Source organism: Salvelinus namaycush, chromosome 29 (assembly GCF_016432855.1).
Source record: "Salvelinus namaycush isolate Seneca chromosome 29, SaNama_1.0, whole genome shotgun sequence".
Taxonomy (NCBI): Eukaryota; Metazoa; Chordata; class Actinopteri; order Salmoniformes; family Salmonidae; genus Salvelinus; species Salvelinus namaycush.
Genome location: NC_052335.1, coordinates 7,035,743 through 7,060,446, shown reverse-complemented (window position 1 = coordinate 7,060,446; position 24,704 = coordinate 7,035,743). Strand labels below are relative to the sequence as shown.

At 42.3% G+C, this 24,704-nt stretch overlaps 1 protein-coding gene across 1 annotated transcript; it reads left to right on the top strand.

The window, feature by feature from the left end:
- Positions 1-909: 909 nt before the first annotated feature.
- On the top strand, positions 910-21,673 carry LOC120024139 (WD repeat-containing protein 20-like). Its single transcript, XM_038968288.1, has 4 exons — positions 910-1,721; positions 17,031-17,213; positions 17,476-18,930; positions 19,313-21,673. The coding sequence occupies exons 1-4, from the start codon at positions 1,473-1,475 to the stop codon at positions 19,364-19,366; spliced, it is 1,941 nt and encodes a 646-aa protein (XP_038824216.1). The 5' UTR covers positions 910-1,472; the 3' UTR covers positions 19,367-21,673.
- The last annotated feature ends 3,031 nt before the right edge of the window (positions 21,674-24,704 follow it).

Here is a 24,704-nt window from a genome sequence, read left to right as displayed (position 1 = left end):
TATACAAGGGGCAGCTTTCTCGAAGCCCCCATTCAGAAGCTTCCAGAAGGAATGCCCAGTCCCACTACAGTACAGGCTAAGAGAGAAATGACCAGTAGGGTGGGGGTGATAGTGAAAGCTGTGAGTGGTCCGTGCCATAAACCACATGTGTCCTTATAGGGCAGCACAGTCATAAGGGGTGACTGCCACTCGGGGGCCCGAGGCATCCTGATAGTGTGTCAGGCCTGGCCCACTAGGCCCCACCATACACCCCCATGGCCTGTCAGCAATGTCACAGCTGTGCACAGCCTTTCCAACCACCTGCTCCCATTGAACCATCCGGACAGACAGACGCAGGGCAGAAGGCCTCTGAAAAGATAACAGGCCGGCCACAAGTATTTTTTGGGGCCTGTGAGATTGGGAAAGAATAGATGTGTTAAAGTAATGGTTCAGTTCTAGGCCACAGAAACTGTGTTGACAAATTGGATAAAGAGTTTACTTCTACATTCTTTAATCCCGCCAAGCCATAATACACATGTAGGCCTATAGAAATACACTCTTTTGTGTGATTTTATCCCAACAAGAGGGTATGTTTTGTGTCCTAATGGTGACACTACTGCTCATTTAGTTATAATGATGATATTAACATGATTTGCAATATGTTGATTTTGTGTGAGGAGTTTAACATGAGTAGGCTAACACATATACAATACACATCTTGATTATAAACAAAAAATTAGAAAATCTTTAATGTCAAATCATAGAAAATACCAGAATTCTCAGGCATGGGTATACTGCACAGTGCTTGACCGCAGACTGACCAAAGGATGGCACTATTAGCAACAGACGAGTTATTAAAACATATCTAGTTGTTTCGAGAAGTTACTGTTTCTCCCCTAGTTGATGTAAACATCGAGGAGACAGAATAATTCGATTTTGACTATGGTCATACTACAGAGAACATCTGGACAGAACAAATAATGAACAAGAAGGAATACATTGAATTGCTTGCAACTATGATGATTGGACTGGATGACTAGAGTATGCAATTTCAATGTCATACATTTATGTAATTAATCAATCAAATATTCATATTCACAACATTAATATAAATGTCATGTAAAGGGATTGTATTCAAATTGAAATCTTTTTTTTTTTCTTTACGACATTCTCGAGCGTGTTCAGGATGATATTATATTCCAAAGGTCCACCGTGATTCAAGGACCCACAGAGACCGCATTCTCCACAATAAGAAATTACTCATCCATGCAATTCCACAAGAGCGTTTAAACTAGATTAAACTATGAAATGTATTTTGTCGAGGGTTTAGAAGTTAATTTCGTTTTATCAAATACCTCACTACTTTCGCTAAACTGGAGCGTCACTTCTCACTTCATTGATGCTTTTAGCGCATGGGTTCTAGAATCAACTGCCGAGCGCATGCTCTGTGGGTAAGATCCGGGTTTTGGACAGGATGAACGCCAATTTCCAAGATGGCGGCGGAGGGAGGAGGGAAGGAGATGAACGAAATTAAAACTCAATTCACCACTCGGGAAGGTGTCTATAAACTCCTCACTCACTCCGAATATAGCCGCCCTAACAGGGTGCCTTTCAATTCACAGGGCTCGAATCCGGTGAAAGTCTCCTTCGTGAACGTCAACGACCAGTCCGGCAACGGCGACAGAATCTGTTTCAATGTGGGCCGGGAACTGTATTTTTATATCTACAAAGGCGTAAGAAAGGTACATAGCACTCAGGTGACAATGCCTGTATTATCAAGAAGTGAATGTGTGTGTTCAAACGCATAGCAATTTGCTGTCCAGTATGGTATTTTCACTGACGTGCGCAGATAGCCAGACTAGGCCACTTAGCTATGGTGGCTAGCTAGCTAGCATCGCCACAGTTTGTTTTGCCCGCACCTTGTGGAGATATGCTGGTTTACATGTCACCCACCCACCTACTTGGCTATCTAGCTGACCAGTTAACCAGTTCAATTCAAGTGAAGGGCCCCCCTTCTGTTATGGTGGACTGTTTACGCATAGGCATGAGATTACTCTTGTGTGATGCCTATTTGCTCTATATGAATATGTACGATTTAACCTTGGAGTGTGGGCAAAGGCTCGTGCCCGTCTTCAGTTCTGACATGTTGATTGACATCTGCAGTTTCAGAATATGTTAAATAAGACACGTTTCCTCGTTGACAGTGTATTTTGACGTTAGTGATAATTAACTAGTTGTGTTTTTAGTGCTCTTGTTTAATTGATTCTGCACAGGTTTTTTGCAATCATAGAATAGTTGACCATTGTATAGCAAGCTAGTTATGTGTGCTATGGTGCTGGTACTTCAAGGCCCCAAAGCCAGCGTTGTACAGTATTGTGGATGTGTGTTAGGTTGGAAGTAAGCTGTGTTTGTTGATTCGGGATGATGATGTCATGCAAGTGATCTGTCTGGTTCTGACAGTGGTGGTGATGCAACATTTGGGGATGTCACTGCATCGAGCTGTATGCTTGTTTACGGTATCTAGTGACGATGGTGATGATCATATGTCTGATCCACACATTTCTAAACTTGTTCAAAACATAAAATAAGTTAAACTTAGACCATTATCAGACACCAGTAAATAATCCATTGGCTGCTAGGGGCTTTCTAGTGTTATGATGAGGAAGATGTTTTACCACTTCCAGGACTTACTGTGTTGGTCTAGTTGGTTTTAAAGGTCCAATGCAGCTGTTTTATCACAATATCAAATCATTTCTGGCTAACAATTATGTTTCTTACTGTGATTGTTTTTAATTAAAATTGTCAAAAAGAAACAAGTGAGGGACCTAATTGGAGGAGCTGAATGGGAGGGATATGTAACTAGAAAATTAGCTGTTATTGGGAACTCTTTGTTATTGGTCTATTAACTTTAACTGCCTGGTGATGTTGCCAGGCAGACCAAAACAATAATAAATTCCCCCTCCCTCGAGCATCCCATTGGTTCCTGCATGAACGCCCCCCTTTCGAGCACGGCATCTTCATGCTTGTGTGACACTAATGGTATTCTGTATTTTCCCTAATTGTCCTTGCTGCTAAAATGTGGCTTAAAAGGAAAATAAAAGTATCTGCTGTGTACCAGAGTCTTCCTAGCTAGCAAAGTGTCTGTCCTTCTCTCCAGCCTGCTGAACACCTGCCCCTTGCCGTCGTTAACAGAACTGCAGGAAAGCAGTGCCTGACAGGTGGGGGCGAAGGACACTGTCTACCATTGTCCTAGCTAGCCTCTTCTGTGGGGTTTATGGGCTGTTGGCATCCAACGTTATAGTGCATTACCGCCACCTACTGTACTGGATGCACCCCCCAAGTATTATTCCAACCTCCTAGTGTGCAAATATACACTGAACAAAAATATAAATGCAACATGTAAAGTGTTGGTTTCATGAGATTAAATAAAATATAACAGAAATGTATCATATGCACAAAAAGCTTATTTTTCTGCACAAATTTGTTTACAACCTTGCTAGTAAGCATTTCTCCATTGCCATGATAATCCTCCCACCTGAGGAATATGATTTTATTTAATTACCATTATTTAACTAGGCAAGTCACTTAAGAACAAATTCTAATTTCCAATGACAGCCTAGGAACAGTGGGTTAACTGCCTTGTTCAGGGGCAGAACGACAGATTTTTACCTCGTCAACTCAGGGATTTGATCTGGCAACCTTTCGGTTACTGACCCACCGCTCTAACCACTAGGCTACCTGCCACCCCTCATTGTCCTGTTGAATAACAAATTATAGTCCCACTAAGTGCAACCCAGATGGCATGGCATATCGCTGCAGAATGCTGTGGTAGCCATGCTGTTTAAGTGTGCCTTGAATTCTAAATAAATCGCAGACAGTGTCACCAGCAAAGCACCATCACACCTCCGCCATTCTTCACGGTGGAAACCACACATGCTGAGATCATCCATTCACCTAGTCTGCGTCTCACAAAGACACTGCGGTTGGAACCAAAAATCTCACATTTGGACTCATCAGACCATGGGACAGGTTTCCATCAGTCTAATGTCCATCGCTCGTGTTTCTTGGCCCAAGCAAGTCTCTTCCTCTTATTGGTGTCCTTTTAGTAGTGGTTTCTTTGTAGCAATTGGACCATGAAGGCCTGATTTCACGCAGTCTCCTCTGAACAGTTGATGTAGAGATGTGTCTGTTACTTGAACTCTCTGAAGCATTTATTTGGGCTGCAATTTCTGAGGCTGGGAACTCCTAATGAACTTATCCTCTGCAGCAGAAGTAACTCTGGGTCTTCCTTTCCTGTGGCTGTCCTCATGAGAGGCAGTTTCATCATAGCGCTTGATGGCTTTTGCACATTTTTATTTATTTAACTAGGCAAGTCAGTTAAGATCAAATTCTTATTTACAATGACGGCCTACCAAATGGCAAAAGGCCTTCTGCAGGGCTGGGATTAAAAATAAATAAAATATAGGACAAAACACACATCACGACAAGAAAGAACACAACACTACATAAGAGAGACCTAAGACGACAACATAGAATGGCAGCAACACATGACAACAGCATGGTAGCAACTAGAGGTCGACCGATTATGATTTTTCATACCAATTATTGGAGGACCAAAAAAAGCCGATACCGATTTTAATTTATTTGTAATATTGACAATTACAACAATACTGAATGAACACTTATTTTAACTTAATATAATACATCAATAAAATCAATTTAGCCTCAAATAAATAATGAAACATGTTTAATTTGGTTTAAATAATGCAAAAACAAAGTGTTGGAGAAGAAAGTAAAAGTGCAATTTATGCCATGTAAGAAAGCTAACGTTTAAGTTCCTTGCTCAGAACATGAGAACATATGAAAGCTGATGGTTCCTTTTTAACATGAGTCTTCAATATTCCCAGGTAAGAAGTTTTAGGTTGTAGTTATTATAGGAATTATAGGACTATTTCTCTCTATTCGATTTGTATTTCATATACCTTTGACTATTGGATGTTCTTATAGGCACTTTAGTATTGCCAGTGTAACAGTATAGCTTCCATCCCTCTCCTCGCCGCTACCTGGGCTCGATCCAGGAACACATCGACAACAGCCACCCTCGAAGCAGCGTTACCCATGCAGAGCAAGGGGAACAACTACTCCAAGTCTCAGAGCGAGTGACGTTTGAAACGCTATTAGCGCGCACCCGCTAACTAGCTAGCCATTTCACATCGGTTACACCAGCCTAATCTCGGGAGTTGATAGACTTGAAGTCATAAACAGCGCAATGCTTGAAGCATTGCGAAGAGCTGCTGGCAAAACGCACGAAAGTGCTGTTTGAATCAATGCTTACGAGCCTGCTGGTGCCTACCATCGCTCAGACTGCTCTATCAAATCATAGACTTAATTATAACATAATAACACACAGAAATACGAGCCTTAGGTCATTAATATGGTCGAATCCGGAAACTATCATCTCGAAAACAAAACGTTTATTCTTTCAGTGAAATACGGAACTGTAACGTATGTTATCTAACGGGTGGCATCCATAAGTCTAAATATTCCTGTTACATTGCACAACCTTCAATGTTATGTCATAATTTGAGCCAGGCGGCCCAAACTGTTGCATGCTGACTCTGCGTGCAATGAACGCAAGAGAAGTGACACAATTTCACCTGGTTAATTTTGCCTGCTCACCTGGATTTCTTTTAGCTAAATATGCAGGTTTAAAAATATATACTTCTGTCTATTGATTTTAAGAAAGGCATTGATGTTTATGGTTAGGTACACGTTGGAGCAACGACAGTCCTTTTTCGCGAATGCGCACCGCATCGATTATATGCAACGCAGGACACGCTAGATAAACTAGTAATATCATCAACCATGTGTAGTTATAACTAGTGATTATGATTGATTGATTGTTTTTTATAAGATAAGTTTAATGCTAGCTAGCAACTTACCTTGGCTTCTTACTGCATTCGCGTAACAGGCAGGCTCCTCGTGAGGCAGGTGGTTAGAGCGTTGAACTAGTTAACCGTAAGCTTGCAAGATTGAATCCCTGAGCTGACAAGGTAAACATCTGTCGTTTTGCCCCTGAACAAGGCAGTTAACCCACCGTTCCTAGGCCGTCATTGAAAATAAGAATGTGTTCTTAACTGACTTGCCTAGTTAAATAAAGGTGTAAAAATTAAATAAAAACGGCAAAATCGGCGTCCAAAAATACCGATTTCCGATTGTTATGAAAACTTGAAATCGGCCCTAATTAATCGGTCGACCTCTAGTAGCAACACAACATGGCAACTCACAACATGTTAGCAGCGCAAAACAGGGTAAAAACATTGTTGGGCACAGACAACAGCACAAAGAGCAAGAAGGTAGAGACAACAATACATCACGCAAAGCAGCCACAACTGTCAGTAAGAGTGTTCGTGATATAAGTCTTTTTGAATGAAGAGATTGAGATAAAACCGTCCAGTTTGAGTGTTTGTTGCAGCTAGCTGAGGCGAACTGAAAAGCCGAGCGACCCAGGGATGAGTGTGCTTTGGGAACCTTTAACAGAATGTGACTGGCAGAATGGGTGTTGTATGTGGAGGATGAGGGCTGCAGTAGATATCTCAGATAGGGGGGAGTGAGGCCTAAGAGGGTTTCGTAAATAAGCAACAACCAGTGGCAGGGCTCTACGCTGAGATTGTTTTTGAGGAGCACATGTGCACCTCAGTTGAAAAATGTAGGAGCACATGAAAAAATCTCCTGAAGAGGCTATCCCTTTTCATTTATTTTTGTTGCACTAAATGTCATCCAAGTACTGTAGGGGCACTGGGGCTCCCAAATAAAATTGTCAGGTAGCACAGCAAAATATTTAGGAGCAGATGTGACCAAAATGGTAGCACCATAGAGCCCTGAGTGGGTCTTGAGACGGGTATACAGAGATGACTAGTTTACAGAAGAGTATAGGCTTTTGCGAATGCATTTGAAGAAACTTTCAAAGTTGTTAATTTTCCGCATTGACTGACCTTGATGTCTTAAAGTAATGATGGACTGTCATTTCTCTTCGCTTATTTGAGCTGTTCTTGCAATAATATGGACTTGGTGTTATACCAAATAGGGCTATCTTCGGTATACCACACCTACCTTGTCACAGCACAAATTATTGGCTCAAATTCATTAGAGAAATTCCACAAATTCACTTTTAACAAGGCACACCTGTTAACTGAAATGGGTTCCAGGGGACTACATCATGAAGCTGGTTGAGAGAATGCCATGAGTGTGCAAAGCTCTCAAGGCAAAGGGTGGCTACTTTGAAGAATCTCAAATATAACATATATTTTGATTTGTTTAACAGTTTTTTTTTGGTTACTACATGATTCTGTAAATTGGAGGGGAAAAAAACTCATCAATTTTAGAATAAGGCTGTAACATAACAAAATGTGGAAAAAGTCAGGGGGTCTGAATACTTTCCAAAGGCACTGTAAAACACAGGAAAATCATGTTTTTGACTGCACTGCCCATTTAACATGGGGGACTTGTGGGCCACTTCTTGGATGGAGTAGATCTGTGTGGGAGATTGTAAGATATTTTAACACTTGTCACCAAGTTTTGTAAGTGTTCCTGACAAATGTTCTACTGACCTTGTCACAATTGGCACAAAACCTTTTGTATAAGAGGGTCTGGATGTTGCTTTGGAGGCCTCTGTGCCCTGTCTGGAAAATAATTTAAGGGACAGACTGGTTTAATGCATCATAAAGGCCTACTTCTTCACTGAGTTCACTCCTGTCACCTTGTAATTTCCTGTAAACAGTGCTCTCTTAGCCCAGGTTGGTAAGATTGGCAAACCTGCCCTCCCCAGGACTGGACTCAGCAGGTCTCTATGTAGTCTTTCCTGTAGTCAGTGAAGCATACCAGAAGGGTATACCACAAGCCAGCTAACTTGCTTAAATCTTCTGATATAACTTTTTATTTTTGAGAGAAGCTTGAAATGTGTATGGTCTAAATGATGAAACAAACTATAACACATCTAAGTTTAGCTTTTTTTAATTAAGAAGAAAATCAATAGTTATTTCTGCAGTCTTATTGGAGTTAGCCACCTAACTCATTGATCTTGTTTTGTAGAACACCCCTAGGTATAGGGATGCAGAGCTACTGCCTGTTGATTAGTTTTGAGGGTGCTGTTTGGTTTTATCACAAATTGTGCGTTTTTTATATATATATATATATATAGTGAATGTTCCCACTCTGGTCTTGCCATGTGCGCTCTAGCCAACCGCTCGCAGACAGTGCGATATAGCCTAGGCCTACATGATTAGATTATTTACATTTACATTTACATGGCAGTCCCTCACGACGCCAGGTCAGCGGAGTCAATCACCACCTTCCGGAGACACCTGAAACCCCACCTCTTTTAAGGAATACCTAGGATAGGATAAAGTAACCCCTTCTAACCCCCCCCCCCCCTCCCCCCTTAAAAGATTTAGATGCACTATTGTAAAGTGGTTGTTCCACTGGATATCATAAGGTGAATGCACCAATTTGTAAGTCGCTCTGGATAAGAGCGTCTGCTAAATGACTTAAATGTAAATGTAAATTAGATTATTATGGACAAAATAGCGAGATTCTTTTTATTTGTCAAATGCCAGCCAAGCATTGATTATCATGTCACCAGAATAAGACCCTTGATATTTATTGGAAAGGAGCATGAAGCTCATCACCGTGCATTTTTACTACCCTGTGAAGTTCATAATTTATTTCAGCTGTAGCGTAATAAACTGCATCTATTCCCAAGTCGTAGTGGGAGGACCACACAACACATCGTGTGACTCCAAGTTTACTTCGATATGATGGTTATTATATCAATATTTGCCCATAAAGGCATTTCTACCACCATTTCTCACATTATTCATTTTACAAAGATCCCACCTTGTCTAATGTGTTTTTTGTTTTGTCGACGTTTGAAAAGTTTACTGACACATTTTCTGTTTCCGTCAGGCCTGTCGTGACTTTTTTTTGATCCAACATGTACTTTTACTTTACTTGCATAAAAAGGTTGGATGGAAACTAGGGATATGACAAAAATATATATTTTTCTTAACGTTTTAAGCGGCAATTTTTTTTCTTTGATTTTCATTAAAACAATAACAACATTTTCTAAAATTCACACTAATTCACAATGCAGCTGTGCTGCTGCCAACAACGGGTTGGGTCTCACGGTGCGTCCCTTTCAAATGCAACTGTACTACCATCACTGTACCTCAGTTCCATCTCGCAAAGTTAGCATTTCCTTCTCATTTAACTTCTGAAAGCCATACAGGAATTCGCTGCTGTCGCTTGCCTCTCTCTGCCATTTGTCCAACTGTTAACGACGGTGACGTAGTGGTAGAAAGTCGACTCCAAAATCATTTATTCCTCTACTCATTGCACGTCTACTCCCATTTCTGAGTGTCAGGATTCGATTCCGCTACGAATCGACTCTTACGATTTAAGTATTTTTGGAAAGGAGGAGACTGATTAGTTGCTGTACTTCCGAGAACACAAACACTCACAGCTTTCATAGCGAGCAATGAGGGACTGACATTCTGACCACACCGCTCGCGTCGCAAAATAAATGTACACGTTATTCAATCACTGCACCCACACTGCTCGCGCGCGCAAACAAAGCATCTGCGTTGCCAAACGCTAAAATAGTAGTCAGTTCTATTTGTGACGCTGAACATGGTGCAAGTCCTGCCTCTCCCATCTACTCATTGGTTCATAGAAGCATATACACGTGCCATCTCCTCATTAGTTATACCCACGTGGGTGATTGAAAAATGAACTGAGGTCGGTTGTGGTAATACACCTATTATGAAAGTTAGATGCCAATCGCCATATAAAGTCCAAAGAAGGAAAAATCCTGGAAGGTGGAGAGATGACTAGAAACAAATCGGTTGACTGTTTTATTTGTGGATTAATTGTCGGAGTAGAGGACCTTGTGCATTTTCAGATAAAATAACTCAACGTTTATATCCCAGGACAAATTAGTTAGCAACTGCAAGCTAGCTAGCTAAATTGCCATAAATGTTTAATACTTTTGACCTGTCCCCAAATTAAGATAATTGAAATATCAAAACAAACTCTGAACCAATCTGCCTGCTGTGATCGCATTTGGTGTGGTGGGGGGGGCAAAATCAATTTGCGCACTATGGTGGACGCGTTTGGGCATGGTGTGAGAGTAAGGGGAGGGGCACAACAGGCAGGTCGGCCACCAGGCAGGCAGACAGAACCGCGCACTAGGCCTATATATCAGCAATCGAAGCTGTATCTCGCAATGGAATGAAGTATCTCACAATTTCTTGGCTTGCAATTTCAGTAAAGCAGGGCCTATCAATGAATAGGCTACGATATTCTACACGCAACAGACCGAAGACTGAACACACACTCGTATCATTAGCGAAGAGAAAGAGCAGGGGTGTAATTATTAGTCCAAACCAGTGGTCACCAATCAGTCAATCGCCAAACATTTCTATAATTATATATTTTTTTAAACAGATTAAGTATTATTAGTTTTGCGGTAGGTGTACTGAATTCAGCTGCCCTGCGTGCTAGGTAGTAAAAGTGTTCCCTTTTTGAGCTATTTAATCTGTCTGAATGTAGAAACTCCTACCCGGAAGGCCGGGAGAGCAAATCAAGTGCCCCTATAGGCCTACTGCTGGCTAATCAGATCACCATGTCTGCAGCTTCCACGAGCCCATAGCAAAGTTAATACTGACATTTCTAAACTTTTAAAAACATGACTAGAGACTGTCAACTAATACCGCAAAGAACAGCTGTTTTTCTGAGTGACTGAATGTTTAAAAAATAATTCAGCACTGTCAACACTTATATAAGCCAGAAAATGCGCTTCTCCCTATCCACTCCCGCTACAAAGTATCGATTGGCTTATGTTATTAGCGGCTTGTCTTTTTTAATATTGAGGAATATTTCATGTTCTCTGGTGATAGGAGTAAGAACATGAATTCATGCATGAGGCAGAAATAATGAAATGTGGTGCAAGACGGTGGCCCCTTTTTGGTCAGTCTCAGTGGAGGAAACGAGAGCTGAGGAACAGTGAGGCTGACCATCAGATGCAGGCACAGTCAGTCCAGTAAAATTAAAAGGAATTATTTCAGTTTTTGCTCACTCAGCTGGGCCTCACAAGTAATACAACAAATTACCAGTGTATTCATATACCTCAAGTTTTGAATTATAATTTTTAAATGGTCTGAGAATAACAACACTGGCAGGGCAATTCAAGCATAGCCAAAATGCAGTGATAATGTATTGGGCCTATAGCCTGCACAAACCTAATTGCTACAGAAGGTTTTTAATAGGTTATTAAAGGTACAATGCGCTGCCATTTCCTGGTTGCTAAAATTCTAATGTTTACCTAATTTCGGTTTGTGAAAAAACAAGCAGTGTGTAGTGTAGATAATCATTGTACCATCTAAACCCATGTGAAATATTTTTTTCAATAATCCGCTTTTTGTGAAGCTGGTACACAAAACCGAAAGTAAAATACGCAAAAACCAAACTTAAGAACCTGAATCATAGAAAGTGCACATAGAACATATTTACCGCTTCTTAGACTAGCTATTAATGAGTGACAGATCTATAGCTCACATTTCTATGTGAATTTGGTTGGGTCGCCCAAAAAGTTACTTATTGAGCGGTAGATCTCGGCCTCCATTTTGAAAAGTGATCTTGGCTCAAAACATTTTGCAACTAAAAGGAGAATTTCTATTGGATAAATGCTGGTAGGTTGCTCCCTGTTTGCTTCCGTTTAAGAAACGGTTTGCAACAGAATCGGCATAGGCGAGCCGGTGCGAGGAAGGGGCAGGCAGAAAAAGCTGTGATGTGAATATGTTTTGATAATCTGTCTAGCATGCCTTTCAAATTTACCACAGTAGCCTAAAGTTATATTTAAATTACACAATTTTGCCCAGGCCTTATAGGCTATCGTCTAGTTAGGCTATAACACGGAAAATCATGTTTTGTGATAACTGCACTATTTACATTTTTTTTTAATGTTAAAGATCACACTTTTGTTTAAGTTTTTAACTTTAAAATGTTCACACCCCTAATAGAAACCTGGTTATTGACATTCATTTTCAATCACTCACTGTCATCACTCATGCTGGAGCTCGGAGTTAGCAGGTCTGACAGAGCATTTATGTGCTCCCTGTTGTGGCTCTTGGTGTGTGTGATTGAATTTGTCATGGTGTCTTTCATCTGAGGGTACACAGATCAGCAAGATCTGATCCTGAGTGGAACTCTGAATTTTCCTCTCAGACGTAGGCTTGGCCTAATCAATTGCCTGTCTTTTGTGTGTTTTGAATGAGATTCACATGACACGAGTTAAAGTTTAAAGTGCCATGGATAGAATAGGCCTATGGTCATTGGTTTGTCGAGGGCTTTGGAGCAGCATGGATTCTTGGCATATCAAAGTGTGCTGGCCGTGCTCTGACAGATCTGTCAGCAGTCTTATGACAGCCATATAATCTCCCTCGCTGCCTCCGATGATCCTCCACTCAGTTGCATCACCAGGGTCTCAGACTGATTCCTACAGTATCATCCCTTGGGCCAGGAGTTTTTCTGAATTTCCTCAGAGAAGCTTTAGGTAAAACTATGGCCAGGTGTTTTTCCTGGTCAGTTCACGTGGCCTAATATTGGTGGCCTAATCGTCACCAATATAGCTACTTATCTTACAAGTGATAACCTAGCCTATACTTTCGGGGGGCCTCAAATCCAGCTGCAGTGACCTACTGTACCACTCACTGCCTAGTACCGACCAGCTGTCCACAAACCCTTACTCTTAGATGTTTTACATACATGAATTTGACATCCGCTGTTAAATTACCGACATTACAAATTACCCCTCTTATAGTGTTTATACGGCAGCATCTCTCTGATTAGAGAGATGGTCACCCCAGAGGTGCGTCTCTGCCCTAGCCACCTGTTGGTAGACATTGGCACTGCAGCTCTCTTTCGCTCTTTCTGTCTCTGTTTCTGCCTCTCTCTCTCTCTGGGCTAATGATTGGTCGGGCAGTAGGACCAGCGTCTTGTGCCTCTGGAGATAGCCTAGTAATGAATTTACAGACATGCGATACCTCAAATGCCCTTGATATGATTGTCCTTGGGCAGGTTCGACAATGTTGCTACTTGCTAGGTTATACTTTTTTTTAACCGTGTGTGAGGGATGGTGGATCTGACTATGCATCCACATACCAGTATGTATTGTAAAAATACCGTCTATAATGATAAGTGATAAAGAAATGAAAAATTGGAATACTTTAAAAAATTCAGCTTATCACGCTATACCGCAATAAACGTAAGTTCAAATGCTGAGACCATTGATTGCTTTTGACCAAGAAGTGATAGGTTGGCTCTCTGTCAGCACCATGTACAGCACCCTACACACTAAAGCAAGGCTGTTGAAAACTTAGGCTGGCTAAGGAAGTAATTTTATCATTCCATACCCTAGGTTTTTGCTGAAATGACACCGCTGGCTATACCACAAAGATTTTTTGAAAAATCAAACAGCTAGATTGTTTACCTTTTCAAAAGATTCTCTGGAACTTCCTGAATAATCGATCATTCCATTCTCAGTCTTCTTGTAAGATCCCCCTCAAATGCCAGTTGGGTTAGTTTTAGTTTTCCTTGGGTGTAGCATGCTTCTTCTGTGCTGACTGAACCCATTTGTCAAAATGGAAAAGGAGTTCTCGCATGAAGCTGTGGATGCCCCAAAAGTCAATCCATGTGCAGTAAGCACGGTTGGCATAGCGGAGAGAGGCCCAGAAATTTGTTTGCAGGATATCAAGTGGGTCCATTTGTCCTCATTGGCGCAAAAACTGGCAAGTGACACTAAACTCAGCTTCCACCAAATCTGTTTTGCTTAGATCCAGCAGTGGTTTCACCTTTTTCACATCTGGAAAGTCATGGCTCTCTAGGTCAAGGGCACACAGGGCCTCCACCAGTTGGCTGTTGCGTTCGCTGAATCATTCTGACATTTCACCAATGAACGCGTCCAAGAACAGTCTTTTTACACTCAGTCTTTTCTCTGTCCTCATGGCCTGCTGTACTGTCCACCATGTATTGCTGGAGATTTGTACTTACATAACGTTGTCGTTTGCTTGGAGCTGGTGGTGAGTCAGTGCCACTGGCACGGAACTGTGCCCAAATGGTTTCGAACTCGCTGTCACACCTCAGCTTCTCAACACACTCCAACGCACTGCGGACCACTTTGACTCCAGTGTAAAGATCTGTTGCTTTTGCATGAAGTAATTTGTTTGGAGGATTGAGAAGACTGATTCTGTAACCATGGTGGCTGTAAATTTAAAGCCAGGGTCCGTCACTGCCTTCAGCAGCCCTGTAGCCTCGAGGCTTACTTCTGTGTTGTACAAACATGGGCATTCGTTGTCACAGAGGACCTTCACAATGCTGTCAACTTTTAACAACCACTGACACAGTTGCCATGTGTCCCCTTCTCCTTTGGCTTTGTTTGAGTACTTTAGCGAAGCCAATTTCTAATATCCACTGTGGCAGATTAGCTGGTTCGAGCTAGCTAAATAGGCTAAGGCTAACACTTCTTTTTTTTTTTTTTTTACAGCTAGCTAAGAAGCTAACAACTCTAATGGTGGGGCATCAGGCAGAGTTGAGAGAAGCAGCTTCAATAGTGAACTTGACCCCCCGCCTTTTATAAATCGAAATAAAATATTACAGGTGGAGGCGTGTCATGTTATTCACTTAGCCTACCACAGATGAGAAGTGTTTTTTGCCCCGCTTTTTATGGAAACCCAAAGGAGTCATACCTAACCCACCCCAGTGGCTTTCCATAGTCCCCCTATACACACCGCGGCGCGCGCTGTCCATGTGGCTGACGCAGCGGAGTTACAGATTCTGTGCCAACTTGTCACTCAATCATTAGAACTTTTTAGCTTTTTTTTATATTGGCATATAAAACTTCACTGAGGGGCTAAGTCCCCGTTTGCCCCCTCGTGGATCCACGCCAGCATATATACTGATTGTTTCAAGCAAAACTACCAAACCTATTGGTGATGGAAAATCTGAGCAATCAAATCAAATCTAATGTAAGCCCTGATCAGCGTGTAACCTACATATAGTCAGATGAGTTGTCACCGGTGGTAGCTTAGGCTATTTTTATTCCGGTAAAACACAATTTAACACACATTTGATAAAAAAGAACCTATCAAATGACATTGGGTTGTCATCTGACTAATAAAGCCTTATGTTCCCCAAGCCATTTTACAAACATTTTAATGCTGAAGGTGACGCGCAGATGTGCCAGATCAGGAATAGGCCTACCTCCTCATTGGTCAGCTCTCGACGCAGTGCATTTTGACTAGGCTACTGATATTGCCTGGGGTTGTTCGACATGAAAAATTATTTGTAGATCAATGACTGTCAACATAATGACATACTTAAGCTCGACACTGAAAGAGCGGACGCAGGCCGATGCAGTCGTATCTTAAACATTTGAACTGAGGACGTTGCTTATCGGTGGTGAATTGTTGCATCTCTACTAATATTGTTGCTATAGGGCAATTCCACGATATGGGAATTGTGCTGAGACTGATTTTTCACTTAAAATGTATGCCAAACAAAAAACATTGATTTCAAAGTTTAACAAACCATACAACTATGCACAAGGAATGCTTTTAACAATTTACACAAGCATTTTTACACAATCATTTACTGGAAGAACTGTGCAGATGCTAAGTTTGGTAACAGAATTTTGGTAAAATCTCCTTCTTTATGTGTCTTGCACAAACCAATAACCATAGGCCTATTCTATTCATGGTACTTTCCACAAACTCTGTTAAATATCTGCTCTGAATGAAGATTCAATGTATGCAGAAAGAGTGGGGTGTCAGATATGTCATGACAAATTGCCTTTGAAAAAATATATTTTTGTTATTGAACTACAGTAAGTGAAGTGGATTTACAACCACTAACGGAATTTCATCATAGGTCCCTGATCTGTACTATACAGAAATGCATAATTATGGATATGAATGTCACTTCATGGTGATGTATCCTAAATAGGTACACAAAGGTATAAATATGCAATATCCTCCTTTGCATGTTTTGGGTATTAGTCTACACTATTTTAATGAGCTCTGCCCCCAAACGAGATCAAATGTGTTTTGTCCGGACCGCACCAAATCTTCACCAATCATAGATGTCTGTTTCACAAGTTTGGACATCAAAGTACAGCACAGTAGAGTACAGTACATTATAGTATACTCAACTCTAGTGTGTGCTGTGTACTTTAGTGAGCTGTACTCTACTTTTCTTTACTGTGCTGTACTGTCCAAACTTGTGAACCCTACTGTGGTCTGTGACTACTATGATTTACCATTGTAGCCAATTCAATTGGAGAAATTCTGTTACCGATTGTTTGTTTAGAGAATTACATTACTGATTTTGTAATGGAATTTAGTTTTAATCGCTTAACAATTTAATAAACACATTTGCTATCAGTAAAAACACTTAACTAATTGAAAGGTCTACCTTGTTACTTCTGTGAACTTTCATTAATCTCCCTCATGAAGGAGAGCGATATGAAAATATCTTAAAGATATGTGGGTTTTTGGTAATGGAATTAAGGCTCAAGGCAATGTTTCTTAAATGCTGGAGAATTTGTAATTTTTTTTCTAATACCTTTTTAAGACTTTTTCTGGTAGATGTTTTCTAAGACCCGTTTTCCATCTGTTTGACCAGAAATCCATGCCTTTGATTATTCCAAGTTTTTAAGATGGAAAATGGTTGAACAATTTATATGTACCTTAATTCCTCAACATTATAGACTCTTCGCTTTCATTTGACACCCAATTTGACATTCTCCTATGAACTTCACATGTTGGTGATCATGGGTCCTTTTACATGGAAATGATACCATTTCTCATTAGGTCAATGATTATCTGCAAGTGTTATATAGACAGGAGGAATGGTTTTGTAAAATAACTGAGGTGTATGTTCAAGATAATTGCTGTACCTGTGAGTCAGACTTTGTGTCCTGTGTTTCTCCACGTTTGTAGGCGGCTGACCTGAGCAAGCCCATAGACAAGAGGATATACAAAGGAACGCAGCCCACGTGTCATGACTTCAACCCCCTCACAGCCACAGCGGAGAGCGTCTCCCTGCTCGTGGGTTTCTCGGCCGGCCAGGTGCAGCTCATTGACCCAATCAAGAAGGAGACCAGCAAGCTCTTCAATGAGGAGGTAGGTTTAACAGAGTTTACTTTAGCCAAGCTGGCTAAGATGGGTGTCCTGTGGTTGAATATCAATGTATGTTGTTGACTGCCTATTTGGAGGAAACTGTTTTCTAATGCAAAATGAGAGTAAAGGTTCTGTTCCAATATCCAATGTATTAGGCATGCATTTAAGTGTAACGCAAGTGTTGATATCTTGTTTGAATGCATGTCTGACACTTGAGTTATTTGTCTCTTGCTGACAAGCCACTGTCTCCCCCTCTCTCCCTCAGAGACTGATAGACAAGTCTCGTGTGACATGTGTACGGTGGGTTCCGGGCTCAGAGAGCCTCTTCCTAGTGGCCCACTCCAGCGGCAGCCTGTACCTGTACAACGTAGAGCACACCTGTGGTACCACGCCACCCCACTACCAGCTCCTCAAACAGGGCGATGGCTACGCCGTGCACACCTGCAAGAGCAAGTCGGCCCGCAACCCCCTACTGCGCTGGACAGTAGGTGAGGGGGCGCTGAACGAGTTTGCATTCTCCCCCGATGGGAAGTTCCTTGCGTGCGCCAGCCAGGACGGCTTCCTGCGCGTGTTTGGTTTCGACGCAGCCGAGCTGCACGGCACAATGAAGAGCTACTTCGGCGGGTTGTTGTGCGTGTGCTGGAGCCCAGACGGACGATACATAGTGGCCGGGGGGGAGGACGACCTAGTGACCGTCTGGTCCTTCTCAGACTGCAGGGTGATCGCCAGGGGACACGGCCACAAGTCGTGGGTGAGCGTGGTGGCGTTTGATCACTGTACTACCAGCGTGGAGGACAGCGACCCACCTGCCGAGTTCAGTGGGAGCGACGAGGAGTTCCACGAGCAGATCCACTTTGGAGGGGGGCGGGACCGGGCCAATAGCTCCCAATCACATCTCTCCAAGAGGAACTCTACAGACGGCAGGCCAGTCAGCGTGACCTATCGCTTCGGCTCGGTGGGCCAGGACACCCAGCTGTGTCTGTGGGACCTGACTGAGGACATCCTGTTTCCCCACCTGCCCCTGTCACGTACCAGAACTCACACTAACGTCATGAGTTCCACCAGCCCCCCGGCTACTGGGGCGGCCACTACTAATACTACTACTACTACTGCTGCTGCTGCTACTACCACTACTACTACTACTACTACTGCTACTACTACTACTACTACTACTCCTACTAACCCACCCGGTACCAATGGCAACAACACAGTGAGCAGTAGTAGTGGTAACAGTGGCGGCCCCGCTAACTCGCTCCCTGCCCCCCTGCCACGCTCCAACAGCCTGCCACACTCCTCCGGCCCCGCAGGGGGCAGCACCACGCCTAACTGCCACACGAGCAGCAGCAAAGGAAGCAGCATCATCGACAGCACCTTCATCGCCACGGGCGTCAGCAAGTTCGCTACACTGTCGCTGCACGACACACGCAAGGAGCGCCACGAGAAGGACCACAAACGCAACCACAGCATGGGCCACATCAGCAGCAAGAGCAGCGACAAGCTCAACCAACTGAGCTCTGCGGCGCGGACGGCCAAGGCAGATGCCGCTAAGACTCTGGGCACGCTGCTGTGCCCGCGCATGGAGGAGGTTCCTCTGCTGGAGCCGCTGGTGTGTAAGAAGATCGCTCACGAAAGACTCACTGTGTTAATCTTCCTGGAGGACTGTCTGGTCACAGCCTGCCAGGAGGGCTTCATTTGCACATGGGCCAGGCCCGGTAAAGTGGTGAGTCTGTTACAACCCCAAACCCTAAACACTAGACATATGGGCCAGGCCTTGGAAAGTGGTGAGTCTTAACCCCAAGCCACTTTCAACCCCAGACACTTCAGTTTGACATCTAACACCTAGACTAGACACTTCTCATAAATCTCTGAAAATTATTGAGTGAGTTGGGGTTTGCGACGCAGCATCCTCTTTTGCCCACTGTGATTCGCTTACACGGGTGATTATCAATCCAGGATCTTAATTAGATTTTCTTTATGATGATGAAAATGTACCGTTTCCCCTCAATTACCTAAGTTTGAATTCAAATTGTTTTACCGTTCTGAGTGTCCAAAAACCATCTCTTCTCCTCTAACTCATTCCCCTCTGCTCTCTTCCTCCACAGGGCTTACTATCATCTCAGAACCCGGCCAACTCTCCTAGTGGGACTGTTGTATAGCCCTGGTGCTGGTGCTGCTAAACTAAACCGAGCTCCAACAGACCACAGACAAGACGGGACAGGATGACCTGGCCACACCTCGCCACAGCCCTGCAGCGCTGTTCTCTCTCTCTCTCACACACCTTCATCACAATCACCACTACTGAAGCTCTTTTTGTTCTGTTAATCTTTAGATAGAAAGATGGATAGCTAACGTGGGCCATTGAGGGTAGATGGGTTGGCCCACAGTCTGAAAAGAGTGTAAAGGATCATGTGAAAGGTGCAGAATGCTTGAAATCGTCCAGGAGGATTTAAAGCGTTGTTCAGAGAGGGAGGCTGGCTGCGATGTGTTTACTTTGTTTTCACCTCCCTTCCTCTCTCAACATTCTCTTTCCCGGTCCAAAAACAACCCCTGTAAAAAGCTACAGCTTGTTTTCAGACTGTGCTTGTCTCTAATAGCGTGGCCTCCTCCAGAAACCACCCCTAGCCACTACTACCCCCTAGGCACTTCATGTAGATCTGAAAGACCTTGGATAGGTTTAATCAATATGGTAGTAGGCACATTTCTCCACTATTCAGTCCTCTCAGATCTAGCCTAGGTATTAGGGACTAGGTGTTGTCTTGGGACAGGTGCTATCTCGTGTAGCTAGTTCCTCATCCATGACTAACCCTGGTGGAGTTGGATCACATGTTCATAGCAAAGGGAGACCGGAGCAGTTTGCTTCCTATAACTACAATAAAAAAATATTTTTGAATTTAAATCAGAATATCACAGCTTGAGTACGTTGCACTGATTTTATTGTTTATGTTAATTTTTATTCATAATTATGATCGGACAAAAACTAGATGGTTCAAGACAGCCTTTGGATGCACTTGGGTTGTGGTGAGTAATCTCTGTCTGGACGCTGAAATCATAGTTGTTTTTTGAAAGAAGAAAAAGAGTTGTTTGCACTTAATAGTTTGTTAGAAGAGAATGGCTTTACAATTTTGGAGTGTGCAAGGACTCCCCCGACAAGGTTGTTAAAAATATAAATAGAATTAAAAACCTTTATCTATTGAACATTTATTTTAATATTGTTTCAGATTTAAAAAATGGGCTCTGTATTATATGTAAATATTGTACTTCAATGATTTGGTGAAATTATCATTGTTACACTAGTTTGAAGTTCTTAATTTCAGAAAATAGTGATATTTCTAATTCAGAAAAATATACATAATAATATTAAAAATGAATCTTGAATATGCAGGTTCATGTTTTTTCCTTTCTGTTGTACATAAAGAGAATTCAGGTGTATTTTTCATAATGAAATGTTTGTTATAGGAGATGTCTCTATGGAATCCTCTTTATCTAGTAGGTAGTGCTGAAAGCTGAAAGCTGGTTTTCCCAGTCCCAAACTCGCTCCTGCACCCTATGCACTTGTGAAGTCCTGAGAGCATGGCCGCAGGAAGATGTTTTGGGTTGGGGGTGCTGTCGACGAGGTTCTTAGTAATATTTTTCTCTGCTATGCTGAGAGGATTATATAGGTATAGGAAATGTGGAATTTGAAAGACTAGATATAATCTTTACCATATTGCTCATATACCTATCCAATCTTCTTAGATCTCCACAAGTGTCACAGGGCTTAGGTGCTAGTGGTTGTTTTGGGACTGGGCCATAGGCTAAGGTAGGAGCCGTCTAATTCAGCCATCACTCAGAGCTCAGGTAAACCACGGAAGACTAACGCTAACATAATTCTCTTACCCATTATTAGGCCCCAGTACATAAAAATCTGTGAATTCACTTACCTACCTAGTATAAAAATATGACTAAACCGGTGTTATAGGTGTGTGTGGACTATGGCCGCTACATGAGTAATGACAATGGGACTGTGTCAACCAGAAATTGACACTGTTGATAAACGTCGCTACTTGATGGCGGTATGAGTGCTGGGCCTTGTTTACGGGGGTGCAACATTATGAAACGTTCACAAAGAAATGTATTGTCTAGAAAAGATATGGGAATATCTGTCGTGTAGATGGGGACTAGAGTTAGCTCTATTCATGAAATTTCTAGGTGCCCATTTCAGCTGAGCGTTATCCGAAAGCTTCATAGCACTGAGATCATCTTACAACCATTGCCTACAATGGACTTCTATAACGATTATTTTAGCGCTGTGAAGCGTCCGGGAAACTCGCACCCGAGTGTTTCACCTCCCTGAACCCACCCCAGGAGATGAGGGAGTTTTGTGAAGCACCCAGGTAGGCAGTGTGAGGATTCTCCAAGGTCTAACAGTGGCAGTATTTTTATTTTCTCCTCCATGTGACACCTATTAAACAACTTTGACAGACCTCGTTGTCTCCGACCTCCAGTCTTTACTAGTAGGCCTACGGGCTGAATGAGTATGAATGGACAGTCAGTCAAGAGTTTCCTCTCAATTCTATTTTATTCACACTTGAATTAAACAAATCTGATTGTAGCTGTAACACTCTGTTTTGGTAGTATTGAGTGGACAAATGACACTTCAATTTCATTTGAACAGACTGTCTCAAATCACTAAACATAATGTTTTGTTTGACCAACTGTTAAATAGCGTTATGACTAAAAGAGTGGAAACGGTTTCTTGGAACATAGATTAAACCACCACATTGTGTCTCCACCTACCCCACCCTAAACATTATGGGCCTAGGAGTAGTGAAGCTATTAGTGTTTTGGGTCTTTGTGGACCCCTCCACAGGTGCAGCCCAGGGGGGGTGATGGGACTCCTGTCTGGGCTAGAGGGACAAGTAGACGGCCTATAATCATCTTTATCGGAGTAGGGTAGAATATAACTTGTCCGTACAGAGATGGAAATGTACTGTTTGTGTCATGGCATTCTTAGTGCCACCATGGTGGATGCAATGGAGTTCTCTGCTAAACTCAATAGATCTATGTCTGAGGGAGTCTGTCTCACCTTGATCAGAATGTTCTCTGGTTTCACATCCTGGTGGAAGAGCCCACGACTGTGAGGAGAGAATCTACAGGTCACAGAAATCAACTGAAATTACCCTTGACACAGTATCAGAAGTGAGCCTGCTCTCCTATGCTCATCTGTGCTTACCGGTACATGTGGTCCAGAGACTTGCAGAGCTGGTACATGTAGTTGTGGAGCCTGCTCTCTGGCATGGAGTACTGTCGGGCTAACTCAGAGGTCAGGGGTTATGGTAGAAATGAAGCACAGTTTTTACACCTCACCCCTGATAAAATCACCAGTTTACTGCTGAAAGCATTGTAAATTCCAACAAAGGCAAAGGCTTTGTTTCATTCCCGACAGTTGTGAATGTTCCTTCCCTTTTGCCCTCTTTCATTCTGATGGGGTTGGATATGTGGAAGAAATATGGCAGGAAACTAGATGGAAAAACTGGTTACGACCACCAGTCAGATCTATGAAGAGGAATGAATGAGGGAAGAAGGAAGGGAGCAATGTTTTGAAATGAAATGCAGCCATATACTAAGTGTAGACTAAGACTACATAAACCTTCACTGACCTTTAATCAGCTCATAGACGTTCATCTCCATCAGCTCACATACAGTTGTGCATGACACAAGTAATTTTTCAAACAATTTTTTACAGACAGATTATTTCACTTATAATTCACTGTATCACAATTCCAGTGGGTCAGAAGTTTACATACACTAAGTTGACTGTGCCTTTAAACAGCTTGGAAAATTTCAGAAAATGATGTCATGGCTTTAGAAGCTTCTGATAGGCTAATTGACATAATTTGAGTCAATTGGAGGTGTACCTGTGGATGTATTTCAAGGCCTACCTTCAAACTCAGTGCCTCTTTGCTTGACCTCATGGTATAATCAAAAGAAATCAGCCAAGACCTCAGAAAACAAATGGTAGACCTCCACAAGTCTGGTTCATCCTTAGGAGCAATTTCCAAACGCCTGAAGGTACCACGTTCATCTGTACAAACAATAGTACGCAAGTATTAACACCATGGGACCACGCAGCCGTCATACCGCTCAGGAAGGAGACGCGTTCTGTCTCCTAGAGATTAATGTACTTTGGTGCGAAAAGTGCAAATCAATCCCAAAACGACAGCAAAGGACCTTGTGAAGATGCTGGAGGAAACCGGTACAAAAGTATCTATATCCACAGTAAAACGAGTCCTATATCGACATAACCTGAGAGGCCGCTCAGCAAGGAAGAAGCCACTGCTCCAAAACCGCCATAAAAAAGCCAGACAGTTCTTTTTGTAGAACTGTCCTCTGGTCTGATGAAACAAAAATAGAACTGTTTGGCCATAATGACCATCGTTATGTTTGGAGGAAAAAGGGGGAGGCTTGCAAGCCGAAGAACACCATCCCAACTGTGAAGCACGGGGATGGCAGCATCATGTTGTGGGGGTGCTTTGCTGCAAGAGGCACTGGTGCACTTCACAAAATAGATGGCATCATGAGCAAGGAAAGTTATGTGAATATATTGAAGCAACATCTCAAGACATCAGTCAGGAAGTTAAAGCTTGGTCGCAAATGGGTCTTCCAAATGGACAATGACCCCAAGCATACTTCCAAAGTTCTGGCAAATGGCTTAAGGACAACAAAGTTAAGGTATTGGAGTGGCCATCACAAAGCCCTGACCTCAATCCTATAGAAAATTTCTGGGCAGTACTGAAAAAGCGTGTGCGAGCAAGGAGGCCTACAAACCTGACTCCGTTACACCAGCTCTGTCAAGGAATGGGCCAAAATTCACCCAACTTATTGTGGGAAGCTTGTGGAAGGCTACCCGAAACGTTTGACCCAAATTATACAATTTAAAGGCAATGCTACCAAATACTAATTGAGTGTATGTAAACTTCTGACCCACTGGGAATGTGATGAAAGAAATAAAAGCTGAAATAAATAATTCTCTCTACAAATATTCTGACATTTCACATTCTTAAAATAAAGTGGTGATCCTAACTGACCTAAGACAGGGAATTGTTACTAGGATTAAATGTCAGGAATTGTGAAAAACTGAGTTTAAATGTATTTGGCTAAGGTGTATGTAAACCTCCGACTTCAACTGTATCTCTATGGCACCACTGTTCTCAATCACTGACAGGACACATCAGACAGAAGAAGAAGAGTGTGGCAATGGGAAAGAAACTAGCATGTGTGCCTTGATATTAAATGTTTATCCTCAGTGTGATGACTTCAGAAAGAAATTCTTGGTAAGTAGTACAGAAGAGTGATTCTGGTTAAGAACAGAACATAACTAGTCAAACTGATGCTTATTTGAAGGTATATGCATTCAAAATAGAAGCTGAGACAACCATGTAGAATTAACGTAACTAAACCTCTATCCAAAAATAAAACGTTAGTAACAATTCCCAACGCCTGTGACTGATGCTT

What these genes read in the sequence shown, in the direction of transcription:
- LOC120024139 (XM_038968288.1), top strand. Translation starts at nt 1,473, where the DNA reads ATGGCGGCGGAGGGAGGAGGGAAGGAGATGAACGAAATTAAAACTCAA. An exon ending in GCAAGCTCTTCAATGAGGAG is followed by an intron (nt 17,214 to 17,475) that starts GTAGGTTTAACA and finishes TCTCTCCCTCAG; the next exon opens with AGACTGATAGACAAGTCTCG. An exon ending in GGGCCAGGCCCGGTAAAGTG is followed by an intron (nt 18,931 to 19,312) that starts GTGAGTCTGTTA and finishes CTTCCTCCACAG; the next exon opens with GGCTTACTATCATCTCAGAA.